At 39.9% G+C, this 23,198-nt stretch overlaps 2 protein-coding genes across 2 annotated transcripts in view; one reads left to right on the top strand and one right to left on the bottom strand.

The window, feature by feature from the left end:
* Window positions 1–17,264, top strand: part of rab3ab (RAB3A, member RAS oncogene family, b) — a 31,000-nt gene extending 13,736 nt beyond the window's left edge. Inside the window, exons 2-5 of the mRNA XM_041791235.1 lie at window positions 4,592–4,816; window positions 9,781–9,899; window positions 12,474–12,598; window positions 13,053–17,264. Coding sequence (XP_041647169.1) covers window positions 4,592–4,816; window positions 9,781–9,899; window positions 12,474–12,598; window positions 13,053–13,243 — 660 coding nt within the window. The 3' untranslated portion in view covers window positions 13,244–17,264. The remainder of the gene's footprint in view (window positions 1–4,591; window positions 4,817–9,780; window positions 9,900–12,473; window positions 12,599–13,052) is intronic.
* Window positions 17,265–19,598: 2,334 nt separating this feature from the next.
* LOC121512142 (transcription factor jun-D-like) lies at window positions 19,599–21,658 on the bottom strand. The gene has a single exon (XM_041791234.1). It carries the CDS (start codon window positions 21,480–21,482, stop codon window positions 20,649–20,651), a length of 834 nt encoding a protein of 277 aa, XP_041647168.1. The 5' UTR covers window positions 21,483–21,658; the 3' UTR covers window positions 19,599–20,648.
* Window positions 21,659–23,198: the final 1,540 nt, after the last annotated feature.

Below are 23,198 nucleotides of genomic sequence, written 5' to 3'. Positions count from 1 at the left end.
TAATAATATTTAGAGTAAACCATAAAGTCTTTTAAATGTACATGGGACCTCTAGGCTCCAAATTTGTGAATAGATTTTATAACATAGGCTGAACAGTACTGGCCATCAACCAAACACCATGTAACAACCACACTTCTGTCCTTGAAGAGGAAACATGGGGAAAAATCCTTAATTAAGCAGTTTAGACCAAAATTCATCATTACCATTTGGGCTGATTTATGATGTCATCATTCTTTTACACTTCCTGTTTGAAGCCCTCCTTCAGTTCAGGTTGGCTGTAGCAGGTTTGAGACCTCACATCTCTCTCTACCTGCTTTACCTCCGTGCAGAAAACAAACCACCAATGTGTCGAGGAAGAGTCTGTGCTTCTTCATTATTTATCGAGCATCTCCGTGTTTCTTCGTGTAAACTGATCGTCCGGAGCTGTGTGAGGAGGGTGCAGTTGTTTTGTTTGTGCTTTATTCCCTGTGAGTTCTCGTCTTTCTCTGCAGCTGAGTGGAGATAAACACACTAAATATAGAGCTGGGTGCAGAGACTCAGAGGCCTGTGGGCTCAAGTCAATGTGCCGGGGGAGGTTCTTGAATCCTTTTCGTTTTTGAAGCCCCAACTTCCTGTAACCTGTCTGTAGCCAGCACAAATAGCAGAGCAGCAAATGTTGAAAGTTTTGCTGTTGTAGCTGTGTGTTTGACTTGAAAAGCCCAAAGCAGAAGATGTCAGTTTGCCTCTTCAGAAAGTCAACCGGGATTCATTTGGACAACTTGTTCCTCTAAATCTTTAGATGCTTCAATAATTTTCTGAAATTGGGAAAGTAATGACTTCAACTTTCTTCCCTTTGCCAATTTGCAGCCTGGAGAACTTCAGCCCTGAGAAAGTTGAGGGAATGGTTGATTCTTCAACTTGATGATATGCCATCAGCTGGCTGAGGCCTTCTCCTTCTACAAATCTGTAGTCACCAGTAATCTTCTCTGCCCTGGTATCATCACAAACAGCATGTGCTAACTGGAGCTAACAAGCCTCTTTGAGTCATACAGTGTGTCCCTTGAGATTCACCGTAGCAGTTGTAAAGCAGTTGTTGCTGTAATCTGGAACTCTTGGAGGGAAAATGTCAGATTTAGCAAGAATGAAATTTATATGTAAGAAATCTCAAACCCAAACATCAATTAAAAAAAGTCTTCTTGAAACTCTGCAGACGTTTTCTACACTTTCTGACTAATGCAGCTTTTGGGGCTGACTTACCTGCCATGATACTCTGTAGGTTACTGACTCTTAAGTTTCCACTGACATATACTTACCGGTGAGTGGTGTGAGTGCGTGTGTCATGTTCTCTGACTGAAACTCCAGCTGGGACCAAGGGGCTCCTGTCATGAAAAGCGATTATTAACTACATTGAATTAGAAGTCCCAAAAAAGGTTTGAAGGTTTTCTTGTTAGTAAAGTTTGCTCAACTGATCCTCTGATGTACGTATATACGTAGTTATTGGTTTTAACAGATGCTAAAATAAAAATCCAACGTAAACTTCAAACTAACTTCAGTCTCTTTTGCGGTTGTTTGTGGGGTGAATAATTCCTCACACATCCACAGCTGATTGTGACAGATTGAATAAATTGCCCTCCACTTTTCTCCAAAAAGAGAATACTCTGATGCATTTCCCCTTAGCATTGCAAAACACTGCTTTGATTTATCACCACCAAGCAAATGTTCAAAGTTAAAGCCTGACTAGTTAATCACTATCATCTGCTATGCTGACTCAAACTGATGCTGGCTGAATCTCATCAATTATCTGAACAAGCAATATTTATACTTTGACCTTTTCTTTATTGAAAACTATCTGATTGCTCTCTGGAGGACTCATTTTGTAGACACATTTATTTTTTACTTTTGGCTTCCAAGGAGGACGGCATTATTTCAGAGGGCAGGCTCAGCTTTGTTAATGACTTGGACACCCTATCATGGTATCCAAGACTACATCAGTGGTGCAGATGAGCCTGAGGAAGGCTTCCTGTAGCAGCTCATCCCATCCCCCACCCCGACTGTGCAAAGTAAACCGACATATCTGAATCTAATTCAAGAAGTCCTTCAGCATTTTGTCAATTATTTTCTCAGTCAATCATGCTGTTTTAGCCTGTGCAGTTCTGCAAAACCTCTTCTAGTTTCCTTCTTCCCAAAGAGAAATATTAAAGTAGCCAATTTGATTCAGTTCAACAACCCAGGACCCAAATATATTCAGTATACATTTATGAGACACAGATGCAGATTTTAAACCTGAAATCATGCAGTTTCATTTTTTATTTATTTATTTTATTCAACCTTTATTTAACCAGGCTAGTCCCATTGAGATCAAAGATCTCTTTTTCAAGGGAGACCTGGCCAAGAATAGCAGCAATACAGAAAAGGATTCATGCAATTTATCAATTATCAAAATAGTTCATGAAGACTTAAAAACCTTTCATTGCAGCTTAGATGCATTTAAACTGTTGTCTAAGCATCTATGCCTTTTGAGCAGTAGTGGTTCTTGTGTGTGACTGACTACTGGTGACAGTTACCTTTCCTTATATTTGTCGTCTTTGTCTAAACTGCCAATATTACTGTTAATAATGCAATTATCATACTTCCCTTTGTTCTGTTAAGGCAATGTTTCTTCAAATTTATCTACCTAAAGTGTGGTTGTATTCCTTTAGTTAATTAGATTGGACACTCTGCTCTGTTGCTCTCTTTTTTATGATTTATACTTTTCTCTTCTTTGCCCACAGCTTAGATTTCTATGTGGACTCAAATCTCTCACTGGTAGGCTTTAATTACCTAGACTGAAAGAGCGTTGAAAGAATGTGGATCACCCTGGAAATTCTCAATTGTACTTTCAGGAAAGGTCACTGTCATCTATTTTTAAAGTCCTGACATCAGAGCTGCTTCAGACTCTGTGCAAACTGCACAGTCACACACACCACAAAAGCCAAAGCAACAAAGCCATTGTGGCTCAAGTTTTGTAAGCTGTGCAGCATAACTCAATGGAAAGCATTTCATTTGTGTTTCATGTGAGATTTTTCTATATATAAGGAAACAGATCACCAGTCATGTATGACCTTGGTTATAGTTTTGCCAACTTTTTCGGTGCCAAATAGAGGGACATGATGTTTTGTTTTGAGCTCAGTGCCACAGGTGGTGTGTCTGCATGACTGTATTGTAAAAGCACTCATTGTGTATTTGTTCTGTCGTTTGATGAAAATGTAAACAGCTTAAATAATTCATAACAATCCTTACTTTTTCCCCATACTAGCCTCTCCTCTGAGCCTGAAACTAATTCAGATATAGCCATTTTATAGAAAATGAATTAAACCATTACAAATTATTTACATTCTGTCATTTGAAGATTCTTACCAACCTTATTGACCTCTGACAGTCCCTGGGCTGAGAACCACTCAAATAAACCTCAAAATAATAACAAACCACAGCTTAATAATGACAAAAGATACTTTAAATCCAAAAGAGAGGCACGACCCACCGTGTTCACTTTGTCATAGATATTTCTTGTTGCTCTTAACAGCTTCGAGGAGTCTTTAGTCCTTTCATGATGAGTTATATTTCCTACAAGTTCATCTCTGTGCTGCGCCTGAACCACCTGTATGTTTGGTACACATGATGATCAATGTTGCAAAAACTGGACCAATATCACTGCACCTTTTGCTAGCGTGGCCTTCTTGTGCATCACTGCAGCAGCATGCTGTGTTCGGTCATCTCAGCTCTGTGGCCTGAAAACACCTGATGGCAAAAAGTACAGAAAGCTTTCATCACATGGTAAGGGTAATTAGGGAGAAAAGCTGTAAAAGAGGTGCTGCCAACCTCTTACCTTATAGCTTATTCTTCCCCAGTCATTCTTACTGCCAGCAGCGAAATACTAAGTACAGCACTCAGTGCAGTCAACTTGGTTTCCTAATGCCTTAAATGACTAGAGGTGCCAGTTATAAATGACCCCCATTATAATGCAGCTGTGTGCAGTAGCAGCCTGTGCAGAGCTCCACCATAGTGCACAGCTCATCGTGAGTATGCTTGTATCAAACAGGATAAACACGTCCAACAGCTTTATACAAAATGTTATATAGGTTGAATTGAATCAGCACAATAATGCATAACTTTGAAACGGCATTATACTCCCAATGGCAATATTTACTTAGTCTTATTGAATCAATTTAAAGTCAGGTGAACCCAAATAGAAGTAATGTTAGCGCACATTAATATGGCAGCACTATGGGAAATCCTGTCAACTTTTTTAACTGAAACAAATGAGACAGCCTCTCCACTGTCTAATTAGAATTAATAATATGAGCATATCTCTGCTCCTCTCCTGGCAGCAAACTCAGCAGTGACATCTCTGTTATTTCTCTAAGAGGTAAAATCACAAATAAATACCACCACGCAGACCGCCTCACTAATTAAATATGACTAATATTACTGAAAAAAAAACGTTTGTAAAAAGCCATTTTTTTAAACAGCCAGATTGTGTCTTATAAAGGCCCACACTTGATTTGATCTGATGAGTAGTAGGAATGTCCATTCTTGTCTGAGTGGTTGTTTTCTCCTTTCTCTCTGTCCACAGATGGCTTCAGCAACAGCGACCTACGGGCAGAAGGAGTCCTCGGACCAAAACTTTGACTATATGTTCAAGATCCTGATCATTGGCAACAGCAGTGTGGGCAAAACCTCCTTCTTGTTCCGCTACGCTGATGACTCCTTCACGCCAGCCTTCGTCAGTACAGTGGGCATAGACTTCAAGGTGAAGACCATCTACAGGAACGATAAGAGGATCAAGCTACAGATCTGGGTAAGATGCTGAGGCAATGTAAAACTAAGATCTACCCAAGCTCTCGTCTTCTGCTTTATTCCACTGCCCGCTCTCCAGTCCAGCACCGGCGTGTCCCTGAATCGCCACTCCGCTGCGCTTTGCTGGTAATATTCTGCAGGTCTATTTTCAGTGTCAGTTCCCGTCGATCAGAAAGCTCCAAACAGGAAGTCAAAAGTGTAGAATATCCAGTTCTTTCAAAATACAACACAATGCACGGACTCCCAGTCGTAAATCACCACCATATCAACATTACATCTCATCCTGCAGCGAGAGCAAAGGTTCACCTGGAGGTCAGTTGATGACAGAGCTACAACAGCGCCATTGACAAGAAAAAGTTAACTTTTGAGGACATTTAGCCAAAGAATTTTACATAAAACCAAAGATCCTTGAAGCAAACATTAACCTTTTAATTTCCTAATGTACTCATCAAATGGTGGAAGGAATAATATCCTGGTCTGACACCGGAATGGATGATAAATTAATCCCAAAAGGTAAAATAGTCAGCTGCTGACATACTATTCCTGTGTGAAATCGCAGTTCTCCCTTGTGATCTCTGCCCACTGATCAGGGCTGCACGCCATGGCGCAGTGCTCCTTGACATGCTTCCAGTGGGCGAGGTCACTCGCCTTCGGTCCAAGCAAACCCACGGTACTTCAGTACATAATGCAATCATCGCATGTGGAAATTGGGGGTTAGTCTGAGGCCATGGCTCTCTTAATATGGTGGGTTGCTTCCCCTGGGCAGGGAGGGTGTCTTTGCCCCAAGTGAAGTAGTTCAAGTACTACACATCATACCCGCAGTTTTTAGTTGCAGCTGTGATTGCCCCTCAGAGAATTATCAAAAAGGCTGTGCTAATATTTCCATAAAATGTTCAGGCAAACCCATGGTAACTCTTAATCCATCTATCTATTATCTACCCCAGTGTTTCCCAAACATTTTACCTTGAACCCCCCCTACTTGTACCTAAGAAAAGCGGAGCCCCCCCCAGGACCCAAGAGAGAAGAAGAAGTGACACACTGCCACCAAAAATCAACATAGTTTTAAATTGTTTCACTGATAAAACCCTAAAAAAAGCTTAGAAGCCTAAAAAGACCTTTGTATAAACTACTTGATAACTTCTTCATCATTATTTTAGTCAATAGCAGACAAAGCCCTTGAGCTTGATCCAATCCCAGCTGTCATTGGTGGAGAGGTGGTTCCCAGTCAATCACATAAAGAGACAACCAGGCGTGCTCACATTTACACCTATGGGTAACTTAAAGTCACCAATCAGTGTAACGAGCATGTCTTTGGAATCTGGGAGGAAGCAGGAGTACCTGGAGAGAACCCATGCATTAACATGGAGTACATGCATACTCCACACAGAAAGGCCCCACATGAAGAACCTTCTTGCTGTGAGGCAACAGTGCTCGCCACTGATACACCGTGCTGCTCTAACTCTTAAATATGAAGGATATTTAAAACTGGGATAAAAAGAGTAGATATAGTGCTGGATATTTAAGATTCTCACTTTTATCCCTGAAACAAAACCTGAATGTTAGTCATGCTTTTAGATATATATAGAAAAAAACTTTAGAGCAGTTTTATTGAGATAACACACAGACACATACATATTTTCACTCAGTGCTGCCTTCTCTGCACCCTTGGATAAGCTGAATAGAGCAGGATCAATAAAAGTACTGACAACGGTCCAAAAGTCAGCCTGTAACATTTGTGCACCTTCAGGTTGTTGGTGTTCATTCTGAGGTTTTGTTGCAGCAGTTGTGTGTTTGCTCCTGAGGGCCTAACTGTAAACACAGTCATAGTGCAGAGGCAGAGTAGAGACAGCCGGCTCCCCGAGGACACTGGTGCTTCAGCATCATGGTGTGTGTTTAGTCTTTACTACACAGGCTGTGAAGGGAAGCGTAGTATGCGTGTTTGTTAGTGTGCTGTGTGTGCATAGCTGTCTGTTGTCAGCCAGTGCCAGGACTTGTTTCTGGTTAGAAAGACCATCGGCCAATCAGAGCATGAGAAACGAATGACTTGGCTCTGCTCTCCCCTCCCCCATTACTACACGTTTTCCCTTCCCTGCACACACATCATACACTACCACACACACCCATCCCCCATCCTTCTGTTACTCCACTGGAGAAAATATGGAAATGGTCAACACAGAGCATGAAAATGTATAATGTTTTTTAATAAAGTGTACTAATCAGCCCTTCTATATAGAGTCAGTAGAATGGTAAGTTATTTTGATGATTATTAAACATATCTTACTGTTCCTACAGCAGTTAAATAAGACAATCCCATTTATTACATAATCTTGTAATGTCCATGAGTAATAATGTAGTACTACCATGGTAATACCAGACCATGATTTCCAGCTTCTTCAAGATCACACCATAATCAAACCATATCATGACCACCATATTTGTCTTTGTCTTAGCAAATCAGAAGTAGGTTATACCACGGATATATTACATATGTAGACACTGCATTGGCTGTGGGCCTGCTGCTGCAACACATTAGTGCATCAACTGCATTCATAGTGGCACGTTCATGCTGCAAGCAAAATACAAGTTAAACAGGATTTTTCTAAACAGAAAATACTAATGTTTACAAAAAAGGAACAGTCTGTAAATCTGCAACAGGAAGATAATTTCACACACGTTTAGTTTTTGTGAAGTTAAATTAAATACAAAAAATAGACAAATAAAAATATGTAATGTAAAATAATGACTGCATAAATATTTACCTTCTTTAAAGTGACTGACAGCAAATGTGCCTTAAGTGATTGTAGTATAAAGACACCTGTGTCTAGAAGGCCCAGTCACTGGTTCATCAGTATTCCTGGCTACCATTACACCATGAAGACAAAAGAATACTCCAAGCAACTGAGAGTGAAAAGGTTAGCAGTGGAAACCCCCAGAGTTCAGTTAAATCATTTACAAGAAATGGAAGGAATATAGCACATGTGCAAATCTGCCTAGTTCAGGTTGTCAAACTGAGTGACCGTGCAAGAAGGAGACTAGTGAGAAAGGCCACCAAGACACCTATGACTACTCTGAAGGAGTTACAAGCTTCAGCAGCTGAGCTGGGAGAGACTCTGCATACAACTGTAGCCCTGGTTCTTCACCAGCCAAAGCTTTATGGAAGAGTGGCAAAGAGAAAGTCACTGTTGAAGAAAACTCAGATTAAATCTTGACTAGAGTTCACCAAAAGGTATGTGGGAGACTCCATGGTTAAGTGGAAGAAAGGTCTTTGGTCTGATGAGCCCAAAATAGGGCTTTTTGGCAATCAGATGAGACGTTATGTGTGGCGGACACCAAACACTGCACATCACCACAATCACATCCTCACTATGAAGCACAGTGGTGGCAGCATCATGCTGTGGGGATGCTTCTCGAATGGCTTATAGGGTAAAATGAAGATTTTAAAGACAACAAGGTGAATGTTCTGTAGTAGGTGGGTCAAACTGAGAATAGAGAATTTGTGGCTAGACTTGAAATAGGCTTTTCAAGCATGATCCCCGTACAGCTTGACTGAGCTTGAGCAGTTTTGCAAAGATGAATGGAGTAAAACTGCAGAGTCCAGATGTACAATCCTCAATGAGAGCCATCCACACAGACTCAGAGCTGTGATTGCAGCCAAAGATGCATTTACTAGATACTGACTTAAAGAGGGTGAATATTCATGCAGTCACTTATTTTACCTTACATATTTTATTTTATCGACATTTTATTTGTAGAAATCAGTTTTTCATTTTGACAGAAAATAAGTTTTTTTTGTTTTTTTTTTCCAAATTTTCTTGGGTCAAAACAGCCAAATCATACTGACCATGACTGATTCATTAAATCAGTAAAGGGGTTAAACTCTTTATATTCACTGCAACACTGTCAAATGTTTGCTTGGCTCCAAGCTTCAGACTCGTCTACATCTTTAGTCATGATTCCCCTAACATCCCTAGTCACATGTAGTCTGACATTTTTTAGTGCTTTTACTGTTTTCCAGGCTCACAGCAGCACAAAGACGAGTACTCTATTGTGTGCATTACATAACAGCACTCAGTGCTACCTACACTGACATTTTAGGTATAGAGCTGATGCTCTCATCCTGAGTGGCCTGCAGCAATGTGGATGAGAAGGACGTGAACTGTGGTTACAGAGCATTATAATAAATGATATGGAGCTACTGCTCTCTGAAAACAGATGTCACACAATACTCCTGTGACCTCTGAATGACCATGTTTGAAGGTGTCTTTATAAAAGAAAATTAACCATTGCTATCCGGGTTGAAAATACAATGAAATTCAATGCTAGCAAATATTTTTTAAAAACTATACTTACAGTAGAAGCGGTGACTGATTTCTTCCCTTACTTATTGCAGTAGATGTCAGTCTTGCTCTGCTGATCTGAACACTCTGAACAGAGGGTTGTTGGACCAGAAGCTGCTTGTCTCAGGGTGTTGGGTATCAGAAACATGGAGCTTTAATTTCCTGAGCATTCATTAGAGCTTAGCACCGACATTTAGTCTCACCTAGGTTTGTTGCCAAGAGGAGAGGGAGAGACGGGATTAGTTTTTGGCAATATTTGCAGAAGTTGAGAGATTCACCTTCTGGCATGTATCTCAGAGTGGATGTGTATGTGACGTGTTTCAATTTTAGACTTTAGAGTTGATTCACTTCTTAGCTGTGTACCCTGCTGGAGAAGTGAGGAATTTTGCATTTTCCATGTCATGTTTTGTTGAACTTGGAAACAAATGTCAGGTTTTCATTTATAGAAATGTTAGCACGTTGTTATTGTTGCAAAATATTTGCAGTAGAAAATGGAATATCCTTGATGTTTATTATCTTTATTGTGAGAAATGACAAAAATAAACACCAAATCAGTCAGAAATTACTATGAAATTGCATTAATGGGTTAATAAAACATCCCAAAAAATTGCTCCTTGTTTTTTTCCAGGACACGGCGGGTCAGGAGCGTTACCGCACCATCACCACAGCCTACTACCGAGGAGCCATGGGCTTCATCCTCATGTATGACATCACCAACGAGGAGTCCTTCAACGCCGTCCAGGACTGGTATGTGATTGGTTGCAATGATTAAAGTGCAAACCGACACCTCAGTGCTTTCTGTACCTGGGAGAGAGAGCGTTGTGTGGATGATGGATCGAGTGGCATCTATAATCAGCAGCAATCTAGAAATAGATGTGGAGATACTGAGGATTGATTAGCTGAAGAAGCGAGCTGGCTCAGGTGTCTGTATGTACTGTTTCAAGGTCCACAGCTTCCCTTTGTGTCTGCAGATCAACCGGATGCTGCAGAGATCATAATGCTTTTCCTTTGTGTCTCCTGTTGGGACTTAGGATCTCTCTCTCATAGCTGGAATCAACCTCACAGAAAAATGTTCAAATGTATCCTGATGTACCTTATCTTTGCATCATACACAGCTCTTGCTCTTCATCTAAAGGTCGCAATCTAAGAGGACAAAACCATAAAGCTTGTTAACAGCAGAATATGACACTCATTATAAGTCAGAAAAAGACTGTGGAGCAGCCTCTCCTCAAAGGTATCAATATGTGACTGTCAGACAAGATGTCCTGTAGATGTCACACCAGTCTCTCAGACCAAACAAAGCCTTTCTTTTAAATGCCTCCTCTGTCCCTCAGGGAATAGCTTCACCTTTCTCTCAGCCCCATTTCTCCCACAGTGCAGAAGTCTGAAGGACTGCTCTCCATTCACATATACAGACCAAAGCTGATTTGGTTCTTCTTTTGAATGTATTTAAAGCAAATAAAGTCTTTTCTGGGAGCCTGTTAGTTCTCCTGGAATTGTAGTCAGTGTCCCTGAGTGGGCAGGGCTGTCGCTCGTTTTCATGCTGTGGCAGGACTACGGCTGGGTAAGACAGATTTCCTTGAAAAAAATATATCTATGAAGCATTTTGGAGCCTCTAGATGACACACAAGCTGAAAATGTAATCCTGTTAGTGTGAACACAGCAGAGAACAAACTCAGAAGTAATTTGACTTTTCTCTTTTTTTAGAAAGCCATTACTCAATTTATACCTAGGATATTCTTGATTTTTAAAATGTTGTTCATTACACCTTAAAAAACAATAATAGCACAGCAGGCAAGAAATACTCAGTTACACATCTTGCATTCAAAATTGATGCTAAGCACATAAGGGCTAGCATCAAGTAATGCCAAAACAGGGTGTTCGGTGTGGTTCTTTGCTCTCCTTTTGATCGGTAGGTGTTGTCTAGTTCTGATAGGACGGCAGCTGTGGCTGCATCGTCTCCAGTCTCTTCACTGGTTGCCATTGTTTGCAGGCTTGTAGTACAGTTATAACACCTCATTCTTCACTGGTCTGTTCATTTGGGCTCAAGCATTTCAGCTTGGGGCTTCACAGGATGGATCCTCCTGATGACAGACATGATCCATAAGCTTTGCAAAGTTACCCAAATGTGGGATGCAGAGCTTCTTCAGTGTGTATGGAAAAGAAAATACATCAAAAGGTTGATGATTTATCGAAACCCCATGTTTTCACATATACACTTGTTTGTTCTATTTTGCCATCAGAATCTTGGGATAAGAAAACTAGTTGTCCGAATGATGATGTTTTACTTCTTGAGATCTCTAGAAAACAGCCAGGATTTGCCTTTTTTTGCCAGAAAACGAAGCAAAATAAAACGTGCATGCATATCCTCTCAGGACTTCTTTGTCCTTGCCCTTTGTTCAAATATTTTGTTCCATCCAAAGTCATAGTCATTGCAGAAAAAGACCTACTTTAGAACATCACACAATATTTGTATACAACATGTTCATCACTTTAATGTTGCTGCTGGCAACAGTGGGTTAATTTATCCCTATTGTTAGCAATCTGTGATGTTTGATGTCTCAACTTTGGATCAACCTAACAGCCCGACCACTGAGCTCAACTTCCTGTCAGCTAGCTAGCTAGCATTCTGGTTGACAGAAACATAGCATCTGTCTGTCAAGCTATCTGTCAATCAAATGAGAAGCACCAATCAGTCCGCAGTGTGGTTTTCCTAAATATAATCGAAACGACTGTGGTACAAAAAATATTCAACTGACATACAGTGATGACATGAAGACATTAGCTAATGAGACACATTGGGTTTTTTGAACCAGGCTATAAACCAGTTTATTTCTAGTGTAAAAAGCGGCTTTCTAACATGTGTTGTGTACGGGACTTCCGGTGTTCCTGCAGCCAGCCTCAAGTGGACACTCATCCAGCCCTTTTCAGATCTGAGTGAAACATGACTACTCTTGTCTTTCCATTAGTTGGCACACTTCACTTGCAAAGTATTTAAACTGGGCTAAAAAAAACAGTGAAGCTGTGTTGTTTACAAATTCCAATTTTATATCTAAAAGGAAATTACATTCAACTTTCATGTTTCAGTGTCAGATTTTGTGGCACTTTCACACATGTCTCTCTCCACCCTGTTTCCAATTCTGTCCACTGTCCTCCTCTATCAATAAAGGCACAAAAAGCCCAAAAGAAATCTTAAAAGAAATGTTTCATTATCAGATTTTTAAACTTTTTAAACAGTGAGAAAACATGTAAAGAGGACTCATTTCAAGTTCAGCAGCAGTTTGTCCCCCCGACTGATTTGTGGGTTTTTTTTTCTGTCAGGTCGACTCAGATAAAGACGTACTCGTGGGACAACGCCCAGGTGCTTCTGGTTGGAAACAAGTGTGACATGGATGACGAGCGAGTGGTGAGCGGAGACAGAGGTCGGCAGCTGTCTGAACACCTCGGTGGGTTTTTTTTCTCTTACAGTTTACGTCTATCACTATGATTTACCGTTAGAAACTCTTTCACACCGGAATTTTCTGTCTACATGTTTTTCTCAGTTTTTTTTAGATAGGTCATTGTGAAAAGAAATTCAGCATTTTATTTTTACTCTGTAAAACTTCTGTAGTAGCTTTGCATGATTAAGAATTGTTTTTAAACTATTCAAAATATTTCTTTATATCACCCATACTGCTACCTCTTGGCACTGACATTCTTCCATTTAAAGGTGAAATACTTGTGTCCTTGTTTACCTACTTCAAAACTTTGTTGTGAAGCATGAGTATCCAAAATTACAAAAGCATAGGCTGATCTGAAAATGTTGAACAGCATAAAAAGGCCCTAAATAAGTTGCACTGAAGTTGCATTGATCCTTATTAGTCCTCTCTGACACTCTCCTGCACCTTCTTCCTGGTTTAGGTTTTGAGTTCTTTGAGGCCAGCGCCAAAGACAACATCAATGTGAAGCAGACCTTTGAGCGTCTGGTCGACATCATCTGTGAAAAGATGTCAGAGAGCCTGGATGCAGGTGACCCTGCCGTCACAGGGGCCAAACAGGGGCCCCAGCTGACAGAGCAGCCTGCTCCTCCTCACCAGGACTGTGCATGTTAAAGCTGACTACTCCCCCCTTCTCCTCCCTTGTCCTCTTTTTCCTCCTTTCAGCTGGACCCCAGGGCCTCGAGTCTGTACATCATAATCCTTCTTACTCACTATCCCGCTTATTTCTGTAAATTAGTAATGATCATTGGCTGCGGGGCGCAAGAACCAGGTTTCAAATTGTCTGAAATGCTCTGAGGTGATGTCCATGTAAAGGAGTTAAAAAGGTGTCGGGGTTCCTCTTGATCAGTGCCGGTCTGATGCCAAAGTTACTTCAGTAAGTGTTTCAGACACTTTGCATCCTCGGCTCTTGGAGGTCATCATCTGTTTCCCCTGTTCCTGTTCCTCAGTGTGGTTTTACAAGAAGGATTTGACGGCGTCCAAGTGCCATTTAAATCCTTCAGATGTTTACAGTACTTTGTTTCATGTCAGTCAAATGTCTTGAAAAGATGTCAGCTTCGGTTTATGGTGTACAACAGGGCCACCGTTTCTTATACCATTCAGGATCCCCACAGAATCAAACATCTGAGTCTCATTTCTTGTCTCACCTTGTATCTAAACACAGATACTGTAAGTATTAGCAAGTGATTTGTTTTCATAATCCATCTGAGCCTTTTTCATTTGGCCTTGTTTTGTGTTTTTGTATTTCTTTTTCTAATAATCTAACGCCCCGTTTATTCTTTTCATACATCAAACACTGGGTGGGGGAAATTATGAACAATATAGAGCTAGGTGAAAAAAAAAAAGCAAAAAACAAAAAGACACATTTTATTTAATTATATTTATTTCAACTGTACATATACATGTTGTGCAATATATATAAATATATATTATATCTACAGGTATGCATATCTGAAAATGAATTTTAATGGAATGAAGTTCAATAAGGAAAAGTGTGAAAAGAGAGAGTCTGTGATGCAAAATCAAACACTTCCTGCTTAGGAAAAAAGCAGTGAAATTACCCTTTAAATCTGAACTACAAGTTGAAAAGTCAGCCTTCAAATCCAAGCTTATAAAAAGTAAAAGTGGCTCTAATATTATGGCTGAGTCTGAACTTAAGAGAAGCTTTTGGCAGGAGATATTAATGCAGGCGTGAAAGTCTTGAGGTTGAAACGTTGTGATTTTAACAACTCATTTTACCAGTATGTAACTTCAGACTCTGTTGCAGCAAACTTTAAGGCCTGCATGTATCATTAGTTCAATAAATAATCCTTCTCTTATAGTACACGAGTAGTACACGAGAGTTTTAAGGGATACATGTTGCTTGATTTGACCGTTTTTGTGGTGTTTTGCCTTTTTCTGACTGTTAAACCCCATTCAGTGAGTGTAAACATCAGGTAGAGGTGAATCACAGTAAGACGGACATCTGTTGGCCAGTAGAATTTGCGTGTCTGTTATGAGGATTCATCAACATTCATCTGGATTAAGACACACTTCTTTGTATGGATTATATCTGTTATCACTCTTTTAAATCATATCGACTAGTGATTTAAAAATCCTGACATCCGACTTCTTCATAAACTCCAGTATAGCTGGTGATGTTGTTTTTAGCACTCTTTATGTGACATGAAAAGTCAAAATTTACCATGTAACAAAGTGTGGAGGCTGAAATCGCCATAGGATATGTCACTATTGAGGTTCTCTATCTAGTTTAGGGTCATTTCAGAAGTTTTTTCTTTGTTTTAAGTCCAGTGCACTGCAGTTTTTCTGTTTCTGTAGCATCACTCACTCTGGCAGAGCAGCATTATCATGCTACCAAAACTCAAAATATTTGCACAGTGCAGATATTCAAATCTGTGATAAAAAAGTGTTGAAGTGATTTAAAAAACTGTATTTGGGTTTGTTGTGGGAAAGGCCACTGATGTTAGTCATGAAAAGCATCTATAATTATATAAAATCAAGCTTCAAAATCATGAAAATGAGACTCTATGATGGAGTGGGCATGCCGGTTGAATGAGTCAAAGCCACACTCATTTACAAGAAACTTGTAAATTTAAAATAAAAAAAGAAATGCTACAACCTGACTGAAGGAATCATCCGTCAGCTCTACTAAGCCTGTCAGCTCTCTGTGTCAGCCACCAGAGAAGCAGTCACATTTATGTCATGACAGGCAGACAGTTTAGAGCTAAAAAGTCTCCGTTTCACTTTCTCATCCTCTGTTTACTTCAGGTATTCCTTACAGCTCATTTTCTCAGTTATTTGAAGTTATGTCTCTTTCCCATTTATGAAACGTCTTTGTTAAATTGCTGCTGAAACGTTCTTTTTCCTGATGTTGCTCTTCAAAATAAAAGTCTTGACTTGGCAGGTAAAGAACGTGTCTATCATCGAAAACATTTCTAATCCTTAGCACCGCAGCACTAAGAGACATGGGGTTAAAATGTTTCTGCTTGTAGAGAAACAGCCAGTCTGCTTCTTTTAATTATGCAGGGCTAAAGTAAAAAATGGATTAAAACACACCTTCAGCAAATAAGATGTTCCTGACTGTGAACTCTGGTCAGAGCGCAGCTGCCTGGCTCGGTGCCAGAGCAGAGAGATTGAAGTTGGGGATTAAATTTACTGTTTTCTGGCACGGATTTCTCCTGTTTATTACTTTTAATGACCCGTCAGCCCTGAACCCAGGCTGTCCACTTTGAGGATAGCAGCCTTTGTACATGGGGCATACAGATACAACCACTAGACTACCAGTGCCCCAAAGTACTTATTTCTGCTTTTGCACCAGGACCTGGATTAAAACCTGTGACAAGTGTGCAAGGACTCTGTTAATGGGTCGCTGCTCTACTATCCAAGCTAAACTGGGGCCCATAAGTAAAGTATTTTAACTCTGATAATCAACTGAACTAGCTTCCAATGTATTAGTTATATCTAAAAATAAGATATTTATCTAAAAATAAGATATTTATCTGGCCCTATGAGGTGCTTTTTGCTTATATATATATATATATATATATATATATATAGTATATTTAAGTATATAGTATCGTATAAGTACATATTTTGCTCAGGAATTAGCCAAATGCCTTTGTTCAGATTTGACTTTTAGGTGTGTAAAGTTGTTTTAATTCATTTCAAACTGGCCTGCAGGGTATTTATTTTTCCACTTAACCACCTGTTGCTGTGGAAGTAGTTGGATTTGGCTTTACAAGCCAGAATAAGCAGTATGACAGGGTCAAACAATCCTAATAAAACAAGCTTTGTGTACTGAAGTACTTTGAGACTAATTTCATGTTGCAGTGGTTCCAGGTTTGCTGGTTGACTACACTGGGCATGGATCACAGTAAACAGCAAATGATGAATTAAGATGGCAAAAACAGATTGAGAGGGCAAAGCACCATAAAAACCATAATGACCGTCAGCTTGTGGACTTTTAGTGATGACAGAAAATCTGCATAAGAGGTTTTTTTTTTTAAATTATGGGTACATAAATGAGCTTTTATTCAACCTGAAACCACAGACAAGCAACCTGTCTATGAATATGTTAGAAAGAGGTCCCTAGTCAGACTGGAAATGTTTAGAGAAAGAGAGTGATGATGATGGAAAACCTGTTCTGATCCTGTGTTTATATTTCACTTCTTACTGGTTGTGACTGTTTCTTTTCCAGTACAATCCAAACTTTGAAACTGTTCTCCTTTCTAAAACGTCTTCCTCTCTATATAAACCAGATCTGTAAATACTGTATCTTTGAGTCATATGTGTGTATTGTGTTGTATTGACTCAGGCTTGCAAGAGAGAAAAAAACCCCAGTAAAAATAGACAGTTAAAGAAAAAAAGAGCCATGTTGTTCTGTATCTGCATTCATTTTTAGGCCTGCTTGTGAATGAATGTGTCACTCTGTTACAAAGCAATACACACTACAGTATCTACACTAAAAAAAAGAAATGCCATCAGCTTGGTAGAGGTTGCCGACTTTAGATCTTCTACTAGCACGCAGAAACATGTTGGTCTCGTGTCACTGCCTCAACAAATCCTCCTCAGTTTGGGCCATTAAGACGAGAGAATATGCTGTGGATGTTTTTATCTGTACTTTGTGGTAAAACAATAAAAGGTTACTAACAAGCACTTGATTCTTGGTTTTGATTTTATTTACTTTTTGAGATTGTGGCAGCTGTTTTTTTAAAAAGCTAAGATCCCAGAGATAGACCATATATGATGTGGTAATAGACCCATTAAAGCTGAGTTCCTGGTTTCATTCAATATATTAAAGCATTTTTGGTGTTTGGTGCTGAGTCTATTAATCTCTCTTATTCTCTCTGAAGCCTCATGACGGGGATGTTTTAATTTTTGTTGCTAGACAATAAAAAAATCTAGTAATTGGAAGAAGGAATTGTGATTGAAAATGATTGTTATGTAGAAAGCTAATCATTTACAGAGGTGGAAATTTGCTACATTACATTTTCTCAAACTACTGTAATAGAGTAAGCATAGTTTTTTGGGGGGTACTTGCACTTTTTTGTGTGCATTTTGAAATAGGAACTCATACTTCTACTTAGTATGTGCTATACTTTTGTGCTTTTTCCACCTCTGTACAGTAGCACATACCCAGAGGATGACTCCACATCACATCCTAAAACAGCCGACAAGCACAGCAAAAACCGGAGTTCTGATATCTCAGGGTTAAACATTTTTGAGAGTTGATTTTAACTTTCAAAGTGTCAGTCTAACTCCATTATGTGTGACATGATCTTAAATGTTTGAGTTTTTTTGGCGTGGTTGAGTGGTTTGGGGCACGCACCATTTGCACGGGTGGCCGGAGTTCGAGTCCTGCCAGTGGCCCTTTGCCGCATGTCTCTACCCACTCTCTTCCCTGTTTCCGAGTCCATCCACTGTCCTTCTCTCTCTAATAAAGGCACGAAAAGGCCCAAAATTAGAACTTGAAAAAAAAAAAGTTGGAGTTTTTTGACAGTTTTGATCCACCAGTTTTGGTTAAACTCTGTAAACATAGAACTGATCTAAACTCTGTCCACTGCTATTTCTAAATCCTGAAGAATGTGTGAGCATAGTTTCCAATCATGCGCTGTAGCAGAGAGTTAAAATATATTAACGTGTTTATTTGTGTTATTGGATATTGCCTGCTGTACAATCATCCCTGCTAGAGCTCTTCTGCTCATGTTTTCAGTATACTGTTACTGTTTTTGATGTTAGACACATTTTCACCATGAGTGAAGTTATCATAGGAGAACCACTTTGCAACAGATTTGCAAGAGTTAATGAGGCTCTGTCATATTTTAAAATACTGAACACTTCAAACGTTTAACTATACATAGTGAGGATCTATAGACACTATTAAAGAGTTAAAATTGACTCTATATGAGTTTAATTAACACTGTTAGTTTTGCTTTGTATTTTACATTATTAAAGAGGGGTTCTGAACAACCTGGTCAGAGATCTTTTCTCTTGTTCTGCCAATAAGGATAGATCCTGTTGTACTGTACAAGTCCTCAGTAGCTACTCAGTATTTAAAGTTAACTTCATATAAAATACATTTTACTTTTACTTGAGTATATTTGTAGACCAGGACTTTTACTTTTACTTAAGTAATTTTTAACAAGATAAACTGTGCTTTTTCTTGAGTAAAATAGTTGTGTACTTTTTCCAACTCTGCTCATTTAAGACCTAAAAAAAACAGGTTTACGCCATCCTGTGAATAAAAAAATTAATTTGATTCCAAAATTAAGTTTCTTGGATTCAGTACCAGCCAGTACATCACACTGCTTTGTGGGTCGTTTCCACCAAAAGGTGATTCAGATTAAAAAAAACTTAAGACTTCAAGACATTCATCAAACTGTCCATTTAAGCATTATTGCATTAAAATTGAATGCAGTATCTATATTTACCACCAGAGGGAGTAAGACACCAGGATGTAATGAGGGGAGCAAGAAAGAAAGAAGCACTTCCAAACCCTGTTCTTACTGAAGCTGAATTTAGTTATTTAGTCTCCATCCTGACAGTTACTATCAATTCCCTAATGAGCAACAGTAAATGATCAAATATAAAGAACCTGTATAACAATAAAGGCCTTTAGATATTTCTATTTGCATAAAACCTGGCTTTAAACCTACGTTTAACTGCTGCTCTCACACTATTTAGGGCCACTTGATAAAAGCACATCAGTTTAAAAATGTAATTAGAGCTTTGCCATTAAAGCATTGACATATTATGTATAATAATAGATTTTTTTTAGCTGGAGCATTCTCGTAAATGAACATACCATGAATATTCATGTCTTCCTTGAACTGACCAGTGACATATTTGTAGAACTGTAGGCCTATAGCCCAAATTCAGTTTCTAATGTGACAAACATAATGTGACACTGACCTACAGTGTTTTTTGCCATTACAATTGTGAAAATATGACAGCTGCCAAAATGGAGGAAACAGTGTTTATTGCCGAGCAGCATTAAATTCAGAACACAGCAGCGTACAGCCAAACAACTGTAGGCCAGAGGAGACAGCAACAGTCAGTGCAACGAAAGGTTACGACTCTTCTCACGAAAAACAAGAACTCACTGACATAGGGACACAGTAGAGTAAAAAATACATAAATATATGTGTTTAGTAAATATTTTTAAATAATAAACACTGATTAAATGCACCCTTTGACACCCAGCAGTGGGCAACATTCGAGTATGTCAACAACATGCAAATTGATCCCTATTGTAAATACTTGTTTAGAGATTTCTTACATATCAAATGTGGGTGGCATTGTTTGTACAGCACAAATCCTCATATTGCGAGGATATCTGTGTCATAAATGTGCATATTTGTGTAGAAATGTAAATTCGTTTGGTCCATGAGACTGTAAATAGACACAGCCAGTCTGTAAACATTTTTACAAGAAAAAAAATCTAGATATGTTAAGCATATAAGCCCCAAAAGGTACTTCCCTATCTCACCTCAAGGATAACTGAGAGCCAGATCACATTTAAAGAACATCCAAATAACACTTTTTTGTTCACACATCAGCACATACGTGGTAGAATGGGATTTCCAACATGATACACATCAGAACCAGTTAATCTTAATTTCGGCATTAAATCAATCAGCTAACCGGGTTAAAATTGGATGATATATATTGATTGTTCCCACAGACGGGTGGGGCGACTGTGAAGCAATATGGATGCTGACAATTACTTTACAAATACTTTTTTACATATTAAATGTCACAAATCCAATTCATTTCTTCGCCGATTTTAGAAGGGGAGTTTAATCCTCTCATCTATTCGATCTTATTCTACCAGGTATGGCTGTATTTTGCGGATGCTCACATCTCTTCCAAGAGTCAATTGTTGGTAAAGGATTTGGTCTACGTGTCATTCATCCCACTGTGGACGGCACACATCTGGGCTAACTTAAGCTACATAAAAACCACATAAACAGAAGTCCACGAAGCTTATACGCTGGTCAGTTCATAATTTCTGATTCTCTCAGTGCACTTGAACTTCGTGTGGCAGCAGCTGGCAGCCGCTGTTGACGTGGGTCAGGACTTTCTCCTTCAGTTGAGCCACTTGCTCCCTGAGCTGGCTCGCAGTCGAGGCCAGATCGGTGTTTTGGCTTTTCAGCGTTTTGACCTTGTCCTCCAGCCTGGAGATTCGCTCCAGTTTGCGCATCCGACACTTGGAGGCTGCAATCCGGTTCCTTAGCCGCTTCCTCTCGGCTTTCATGCGCTCCTGTGAGTCAATATCGATGGGAGACAGCGGCGGGCTTTCCCCGAAACTCTGAACGTCAGGGACCGTCTGAGGCTCCTCCTTCGGCGGCTGGACCCGAGAGATATCTGGCTGCGGCGGGGCTGCCCCCAGATGATGCGATGTTGGAGGAGGAGGAGGTGGAGGGAAGGGAACTGTATCTGTGGAGTAGTTGACGGTGGTTTCCAGAGGCCCACTGCCGTAACTGTTCAAGTTCGTATAAACCGGTAGATCCGGCTGTACAGAGCTCGGCGCGATGTTAGCCCCCAGATCCAGGCTTCCGTTTGTCTGTCCGGCTCCGCTCAGCTGGTTCTGCTTGTGAAGGTCCTCCAGCGCCTTCACGAAGCCCTCGGCGAACTCCTGCTCGTCCGTCACCGTCTTTGGGTAGAGGAACTGAGAGCTGGTGGGTGTCGTGGTGACCATTCCGTTGGACTGGATGATTAGTCTCTCCAGCTCCGGGGAGGCCAGTTTGAGTAGTCCCAGTTCAGGGGAGCTGAGGATGCCCTCGGCGTCACGGAGATGCGGTTTGAGGTCCGACTCTTCAGCCATGTTTAAATTAATATCCTTCTTCATCATTATTTCCGTGTTCTAAATGACGAGTAGCACAGCCAGGACACAGTCAGAGCGAAACCCTGCCCATAACCTCACAGAAATAAACCGCGGTATGGATTACCCTATGTTTAATTATCGCTGTCACTGTAACGGATCCGTTGGCTGTCTTCTGCTCACGAGCACGGTCACAGTGTACTGCACGTCAGTTCGCACCGCCTCGAGCTTTTCAAGGCTCGGGCGTTCCATTATGTCATATCAGAGCACGCGCATGGGGAAGAAACTGCATTTATAGCAAGAAAGATGTCTCACTCCGTGCTGCTTTTTCGTGTCCAGCAGGAGCTGAAACAGGAGGCAGTGCCGCTGAAGGCAGCACGATAGCTTTACGAATACCAACGACACTAAACCAGCTACTTTTGTGTTCTTTTATCAACATTTACCAAAATATGGTGTCTTTAAACATGCTGTTATATATACATGCTATAGTGAGTATATTTACAGTAGAAATAGTAGGTCATCTTCCATGAATATTTAGTCTACATGGATGTTCTCTATTCTCTGAACAGTTGTTGGAAACTTCACGAGTATTTACATAGTATTGGCACAAACTAAAATTAAAACAGTTTTGAGTCTATAGCCTCCAAATCAGTTTCCAAAATCTGGCATGATCACAAAATATCATCTCATTTTGAGACTGAAATGAAATCAGTTAAATGAAGCTGATAAAATGAAGCAAGAAACAACTGATATGAGCTTTGTTTTTCTACTTTCTATGGTTTTGCATCTTCATACAATCACTAATGACAGAAGAGACTGTGATGTTGAGCTAGGCAGTGCAACCATTGTTTCTCAATAGAGGATCTTTGGTAGCTCTTCTATCTCCATGGAGAGTGATGAACTACAAACATTGAGGTGTTCTTTGAGGTTTGATTCCATGATGGTATATGGCTTGTTGGTACATATCTTCATTGTATATTTCAAGCTAGTAAAACTTATTACTTCTTAAGATATATTTTGGGGATTTTTATATCTTTCTTCAGAGAGTAGGACGGTGGATGAATTGGAAACATGAATGAGAGATTTGGGGAGAGACATGCAGGAAGGAACCACAGACCAGACTTGAACCAAGGCCACCTGCGTACATTGGGTGTCACCTAAACCACTCGGCCATCTATGCCCCTGATTCCTCTTCTTTTCACATGTAATGAAATAGGAGAAGTTGAAAATGAAAGTGATCTTGTTTCAACACTTCCTCAGCTCGGTTAAAAGTGGCAACTCATTTGTGATCTAGATCAGTGGTTCTCAGCTGGTCTAGCATCAAGACCTACTGCCGTTTCCTTGACAACAAAATGTGACCCACTGCCATGAGAATATGTGCATATAAAGAGAACAGGTAATTCCATGGAAAGCAATCAAGAAGGACATACAAATAAGTGCATTTAGAACCCAGTCTGTCATTTATTGTAATACCTGATGCTATTTTATGCAGGTAAACTTAGGTTTGACTTCTAAAGGTGTGTGCTCTAGCCTGAATGTTGCCCAGGGTGTCAGTGAACCAGTCTTTGCTCTTAATGTTTGTCACTCCCTTTCATGACTTGGAAACTTGGAAAACAAATATCTGGAGGTCCTGCTTATTTTTCATAAAATGGTGATCGCTGCATCACACAGCTTCCCCAGAGTTGCATGACACTGCGGTGTGATCTGGCTCTTTCAAGCAAAGTGAACAGAGTTGTGATGGTTTGA

The sequence above is a fragment of the Cheilinus undulatus genome, linkage group 7 (genome assembly GCF_018320785.1).
Source record: "Cheilinus undulatus linkage group 7, ASM1832078v1, whole genome shotgun sequence".
In the NCBI taxonomy this organism is placed as follows: domain Eukaryota; kingdom Metazoa; phylum Chordata; class Actinopteri; order Labriformes; family Labridae; genus Cheilinus; species Cheilinus undulatus.
The sequence above is the reverse complement of the archived record's forward strand: the minus strand, read 5'-3'. Positions and strand labels throughout refer to the sequence as shown.

What these genes read in the sequence shown, in the direction of transcription:
- LOC121512142 (XM_041791234.1), bottom strand. Translation starts at nt 21,482, where the DNA reads ATGATGAAGAAGGATATTAATTTAAACATGGCTGAAGAGTCGGACCTC.